At 44.8% G+C, this 7,451-nt stretch overlaps 1 protein-coding gene across 1 annotated transcript in view; it reads right to left on the reverse strand.

The window, feature by feature from the left end:
* SLC37A1 (solute carrier family 37 (glucose-6-phosphate transporter), member 1) overlaps nucleotides 1-7,451 on the reverse strand; it is a 187,925-nt gene that overhangs the window by 78,847 nt on the left and 101,627 nt on the right. The window contains exon 19 of the mRNA XM_006870849.1: nucleotides 2,252-2,352. Coding sequence (XP_006870911.1) covers nucleotides 2,252-2,352 — 101 coding nt within the window. The remainder of the gene's footprint in view (nucleotides 1-2,251; nucleotides 2,353-7,451) is intronic.

Genomic DNA, 7,451 nt, shown 5'->3' on the forward strand with positions numbered 1-7,451 from the left:
GCTATGGGTCGGAACCGACTCGATGGCACTTAACAACAACAACAACAACCCAGCTTCCCTGCTCTTCATGGAGGTCTGAGGTGTGTCCTCCATGCTGTTGCTCAGAGATCCTCAATAGGATGGAGCTCAGTCACCACATGGTAACCTGTTCACTAGTGCACTTGGTTTCCTTTCTTTTATCATCTCGCTTCCCTACTCCACTACCATGAATCTTCAATCAGCTCCCTAATAAACTACTTGAAGTAAAACACACACACACACAATCACATGGCATCAAGGCAGTTTCCACTCATGGTGCCCTAACATGTGTCTGTATACAACTGTGCTCTATAGGATTTTCAGTGTCTGAGTTTTTCAGCAGTAGATTGCCAGGTTTTTCGTTTTTTGTTTTCTGAGCTGCCTATGGGTGGACTTGAACATGCAAACTTTCTGTTAGTAGCCAAGTACATCAACCATCTGCAATACACAGGGAGGCCTTGGAGGACTCAAGGGAAATAGATACATTATAGGGTCTGCATGATGTATCATCCAGGGTGGGGAGCCCAGGTTGCTCCAAAATGAGCTGGAGAGGTGGTCTGGAGGAGATGCACATTCATCTCATGCCCTATCCTGCTCCTCCAGGGTGGGAGTTGCACACCTGTTGGTGTCCTTCAGACATAGATAGTCATCCTCAGGCTTGAGTGAACTTTGCAGCAGGTCAAATCCCAGAAAATCCTCTGCAGCACCCCACCACCTTTAAATACTCCAATTCAGGAAGCAGATCCTGAATGTTTGTGTCTGCCTTATTGCTGAGTCTAAAGCATGGTTCCAGGCATAGGTTTCTGCTTAAGTTTCATGGTTTCTGCTTCCCAAACTGCCTTTCCTAGCAGTTTGGAAAGCTTTGAAAGAGTCGTATTTTTTTTTTTTTTTTTGAGAATGCTGTTAACACATCATTCGTGGATGTGTTTGTTCACCAAATTGAAAGCCCTTCAGTCATCACTGGTCTCTGATGAAATCCCTCTCACCCAGCTCTCTAACACCCATCAACCTTGGATGGGTGTCCAAGATGGACAGGGTTTCCTTGCATTTTGGAGGCATGGATTTATCATTTCCTTCATTGCTCTTCTCAAGACATTTATTTTTCATACTTCAAGTTCATACTGCAGTTTCTAAAAATAATGCCAGCAGTAACTTCGTTTTCTTATTCATTTCTCTTCCCTTCTGAGGAGGCAATCAGGTTTGTAAGATCCATAAGATCTGGTGGTTGAGGAAACGGAGGTGTGAGTCTACCAGCTTGTCCTTTTCAATGATGCCAACCTTCTGTTTCAGCCAGAAACACATGTGTGGCTGCCTGCAGGGGGTGGCTCGTACCCTTTCCACATTCGTTAGGGGATAACCAGGGAGGACCAGAGTCCCCAAGGGCTTGTCCAGCTCTGTTCACAGTGGGATGTGGCTCAGGCTGACCCTCCACCCTACCAGGCTATAGGAGTGCAAACAGCTCCCATAGCACCAGCATTAGGAATTGGTTAGTTTTGAGCAAAAGCCAGGGACAGGGTATGTGGTGGCTCTCTCTCAGGCTCTGGGAGCCATGGGCAGTCCCTCAACTCCCTGGACTTCATACTTCATCTGGAAAGTTGAAAACAGTTTTTGATTTCTCCTTCTGTAGAGCAAGAAGTGGAACAAGATGGCTTGTTAAGATATTGAAGTTGTCTGGGGTGTAATGACATGAATCTAGAATTTGCTTCAATATACCTAAAGCTGTAAAATGAAAAGTAAAACGGTGGGGTAGAGATGAAAGAAGTACAGTAAGTTGTTGATAACTGTTGAGGTTGGGTGCTGGGTCTGTGGAACTTGTATGTTATTTTGTCTTTTGGGTTATGCATGGAAATTCCAGAATCAAGAGTATAAGAAGACCCACAAAACAAAACCGCAAGGAAAACTGGTTAATTCTGCCTTCCTTGGGTCTGAGGTGCGTGAGTGTGGGCCTCCTAGCTCTGGCCTGGGGCAGGAAGTGAGCTGTATCCTAGGACTGGGATTCTAATGTTGCTGCTGGAATTAACCTCAGAATGGCCTGAGGTTGCTGAAGCGTGGGAATTTCTCTGAATCACGGTCTCATCATGGCTTTATTTAAAAGAGGGGATAAGAGACTAGGCCTCACAAGAAGTTTTCTGAGGAGTAGTTGGTGGATGAAAGGGAAAGACTAAATGTGAGCTGATTGCTGCCCTCTGTACCCTCCTTCCTGTCCCCCCTCCCTGCTGTCTCCACCTCTCACCCCAGTATTTCACCTCTGCCTGCTCCTCTGTGTGCCTAAGCCCATTTGGCTCATTGTCCAGATTGATGATTTGGGTATGAACCTGCACCTCTAATTTCCTCCTAAAATAAGAAATTAGACCAGCTAAGCCAAGGGAAAGGAACCCTGGTAATGTAAGGATTATGAGTTGGGCTGTTAACCATACAGTCAGCAGTTCGAATCTACCAGCTGCTCCACTGGAGAAAGATGAGGTTTTCTGCTCCCATAAAGATTTACAACCTCAGTAACCCTATACTGAAGGGGTGGAGGAGGGATGCCCAGCCTGCAGGCAGTATGGTGGTGGTTATGTGCCTTGGAGTTGGTTCCGACTCATAGCGACCCTTTACAGGGTTTCTGAGGCTATAGATCTTTTAAAGGAGCAGAAAGTCATACAAAGATCATTTCATGGCTGGTAGTTTCAAACTGCTGTCCTTGAGGTTAGCAGCCCAACTTGTAACCACTACACTACCAGAGCTCCTGAAGGTAGTATAAAGCCCATGACATCATTTGGTCTGGCCCTGCCAAGGCAACTGCAGTTCTGTATAGGATTTCCAAGGAGCAGCAGGTAAGCTTGAACTGCTGACCTTGGAGCTCAAATCGACTTTGCAGTCTAGCGCATTAACGCACAGCACCACACCAGGACTCCATTGTAGTTCTTGTTAAGTGCCATTAAGTTGGTTCCAACCCATAGTAATCCTGCATAGGGTTTCCAAGAAGCAGCTGGTGATCTTGAACCACTGACCTTGCGGTTCAAACCACCTCTGCAGTCCAGCACATTAACTCAGCACCATACCAGGATTCATTTGTTGTTTTGTTAAATGCTTGAGTCGGTTCCTACTCCTAAGTGTTTCAGAGAAGCAGCTGGTGAGCTTGAACCACTGACCTTGAGGTTCAAATTGACGTTGCAGTCCAGTGCATTAACTCACAGAACCACACGAGGACTCATTTATGCGCGAGTTAATTAAATGTTTGACTAAATATAGAAGGCTAATTTTTAAGTTGATAATTTTGCACTGCCCATGAATGACCCTTGGCCTATCCAAATGGCCCTTGACAGAAAAAAGTTTCCCCTCCCTTGCTATACAGGGCTGCTATGAGACAAAACCCCACAAGCACCACCACCACCATCACTACAAAGCCAAGGGAGCACTCTGGCATCCACACCCTGGTGAGGTGTCAGGAGGGACGTTTGGGGGAGCAGAAGGGAGACAATGGTTGGGTGGGGGGGCTACCAGCCTAGCAGTAGGGTGAAGCTGTGCACCCAGGAGTAGATTGTTGTTGTTGTTAGGTGCCATCGAGTCGGTACTGACTCATAGCAACCTTATGCACAGCAGAACGAAACACTGTCCGATCCTGGGCCAACCTCACTACTCTTGCCACGCTTAAGTCCATCAATGCTGCCACTTGGCCAATCCATCTCATTGGGGGTCTTCCTCTTTTTCTCTGACCCTCCACCTTACCAAACATGATATTCTTCTCCAGAGACTGGTCTCTCCTGACAATATGTCGGAAGTATGAGAGACAAAGCTGGGCCATCCTGACCTCCAAGGAGCACTCTGGCTGCACTTCTTCCAACACGGAATAGATAGCAGGACTGAAATAGCTTTTCCCAGGGCCTTGCCACAGAGACATCCCATGTACCACTTGGTCTTTTCAGAGCTCTCTCCTTCCATGAAGAAGCAGTCCTGTTGGTGGGGACCTCTTCTAAGTATCAGCGCTGTGAGGCCCTCTTGTGGCAGTAAAGTTGTACAGCAGAACAAAACGTTGCCTGGTCCTGTGTCATAGTCATGTTGTTGTTATTATGTGCCGTGGAATCGGTTCCGACTCATAGAGACCCTGCACAGGGTTTCCAAGGCTGTGAATCTTTATGGGAGCAGAAAGCCTCATTTTTCTCCTGCAGAACAGCTGGTAGTTTCGAACTGCTGACCTTGCGGTTCGCAGCCTGATTCCTAACCACTACGCTACCAGAGCTCCTTGAGCCATAGTCATTGTCTTTGGTGTAAGCTCAAATCTGTTGTTGCTGCCACTGTGTATTTTTGAGTGCCTTCCAACCGAGGGGACTCTCATCCATCACTGTATCAGAGAATGGTCTCTGGAGATCCATAGCATTTTCACTGACTGAGTTTTTGAAGTAGCTGCCTAGTCTGTCCACCATGGACATCCCTGCTGGCATTTGAGACACTGGTGATCTAGCTTTCAGCATCACAGCAACATGCACATCCCCACAATATATCAAACTGAGAATTGGGTGAATTATATGAAAAACTGGGCTCCCGGCCGGTCCATTCCTGATCCCCTGAGTGTCATCAATCAAACTGGCTGGGCTTGGGGAGACCCTGGCCTTCAGTCAGTGTTCAAGGTCATGCAAGCACTCTGGGGATCAGATACCAAGTACTGTCCATCTTGTGGTCTGTGGACATGGCCAGGTCATGGAGTGAGGACAGGCTAGTGGATTTGGGGACATGAGAAACACCACTAATTCTTCCCATGGTGGCTGAAGGAGATTTCTAAAAACAAGGGACTGACTCCAGTGTCCCTACAAACAAAGAGGGTCAGAGTGAGACTGGGACAGTGGTGGAGACTCTAGATTTGCTCTTGACTGTGCCTTATGGGACCTGAGTTCCTTATCTTTCAGATGACTTCTAAAGTTGCTGTCAGCTTACATGCCCACTGTTGTAGTAGGTACTGTTCCATTCTTTCCTCTGGCCCTTCCATTTCCTAGTCTTTCCATTTTCTTGTGTTCAATAACTTTCCAACTCCCCCCTCCACACCCTACCCTGCTTCAGTGCTTCATTTCCATGGTCAAACAAAGATCACAGAACAATTGATGCATTAGAGTTATGGTGTTGGAGAAAACTATTTAACATACCATAGAATGCCAGAAGAACAAACTAATCTGTGTTGTAAGACGCACACCCAGAATGCCAGGATGGCCAGATTTTGTCTGTTATATTTCAGACAAATTATTAGGAGGGACGAGACTCTGGAGAAGGACATCATGCTTGGTAAATTGGAGGATCAGAGAAAACGGGGAGACCCCCCAATGAGATGAATTGACACAGTGGTAGCAGCAAAGGGCTCAAGTGTAACAATAATTGTGAGGCTGGCACAGTTTTGTTCTGTTGTACATAGGGTCACTATGAATCAGAACTGACTCAATAACATCTAATGACAACAACAACAACAACCCTAGACTTGGAAGTGCAATGGCTCTGTAGGATAAGCACTTGACTAAGAATCACAAGGTTAGCAGTTTGAATCCATCAGCCACTCCTTGAGAAAAAGATCAGTCTTTCTGCTCCCACAAAGATTTACAGTTTCGAAAACCCTATACAGGTTCTCTATGAGTCGTAACCAATTCGATGGCACTTAACAACAACAACAACCCTAGACTTTGTCATAGTGAATATCTGCCCCTCTCCAAAATCTCTGTTTCAAGAGCCCCCACTGACCACAGTTACCATGGAGTCAACTCCAACTCGTAGTAACCCCATGTGTGTCAGAGTAGAACTGTGCTCCGTAGGGTTTCCAATGACTGATTTTTTAGGAGACGACCAGGTCTTTCTTTCGTGGTGTGCCTTTCTTTCAGTTAATAGTTGAGCATGTTAAATGTTGGCACCATCCAACACTTCCAGATTATGCATCCTGCACTGCCCTCCAACAAGTCTCTGGCCCCAGTGGGTTGGGCAATCCATCAAGTCTACTCAACCTTACATTCCACCTTGATTCAACTTAATGCGGCAGGATGTTCACCATTCAATTGCTACTGCATCATCTTGGAAAAAATTGACTCAAAACACAACTACGTCAGGAAGCAGTAATTCCTGGCATTGTGTTCCTTTTGTTGTTGTTGTTGTTGTTTTACTTTCTATAATAGCATTAACTTTATTACTTCTCCTGATTCTAAAGATAAGTAATGTCCACTTTAATATATGTAGACAACAAAGAAAGACTAAAAAATAAAAGAAAATATTATCCACATAAAACATTTGTTATTAGTGGTGATGCTGCTGTTGAGTCCATTCCTACTCGTAGTGACCAAGTCTGTACAACAGACTGAGATGCCGCAAGGTCCTATGCCATCCTACGCCCATTGTTGCAGCCATTGTGCCAATCAAGGTTACTGAGGGTCTTTCTCTTTTTTGATGTCCCTCTACTTTACCAAGCATGATGTCGTTCTCCTGGCACTGGATCCTCCTGATAACATGTATCAAGTATGGGAGCTGAAGTCTCGTAATCCTCACTTCTAAAGAGGATTCTGACTATACTTCTTCCAAGATAGATTTGTTCTTTCCTCTGGCAGTCCATGATAAATTCAATGATCTTCACCAACACCATAATTCAAATGCATCAGTTCTTCAGTCTTCCTTTTTCATCGTCCAGCTTTCACCTGCATTTAAGGCAATTCAACATACCATTGTTGTGGGTCAGGCAGGCACACCTTAGTCCTCAAAATGACCTCTTAGTTGTTCAACACTTTAAAGAGATCTTTTGCAGCATATTTGCCCAATGCAAATATGTTTGGTTTCTCGGCTGCTGCTTCCATGAGTGTTGATTGTGGACTCAAGTAAAATGAAGTCCGTAACAACTTTAATCTTTTCTCCATTTATCATGACGCTGTTTGTTGGTTCAGTTGTGAAGATTTTTGTTTTCTTTATATTACACTGTAATTCATACTGAAGGCTGTGTAATCTTTCATCGTCATCAGCAAGTACCTCAGGTTGTCTTCCTTTACAGCAAACAAGAGTCTATCATCTGCATATCTCAGGTTGTTAAGGCGCCTCCTCCAATCCTGATGCCACATTCTTCATATAATCTATCTTCTTGGATTTTTTACTAGTGTGGCAATGCAGGATAATGTGCTGGATGGCAAAGTCGGTTTAAACTGCAAGGTCGGTGGTTCAAACTCAGCAGCTGCTCCTCGGAAACTTTATACAGGGTCACTGTGAGTCTGGATTGACTCAATGGTACTTAACAACAACAACATATAGATTGAATAAGCATATTTAAAGGATACAGCCCTAGAGCACACCTTTCCTGATTTTAAACCATGCAGTATCTCCTTGTTTTATTTGAACAATTGCCTCTTGGTCTATGTACAGGTTCTGCATGAACACAATGGAATATTTTAGAATTCAATATTGCATTCTGAAGCTTTCATTTTTCCTTCTTCTTCTTTTTT

This window comes from Chrysochloris asiatica, unplaced genomic scaffold (assembly GCF_000296735.1).
Source record: "Chrysochloris asiatica unplaced genomic scaffold, ChrAsi1.0 scaffold00154, whole genome shotgun sequence".
Lineage (NCBI taxonomy): Eukaryota > Metazoa > Chordata > Mammalia > Afrosoricida > Chrysochloridae > Chrysochloris > Chrysochloris asiatica.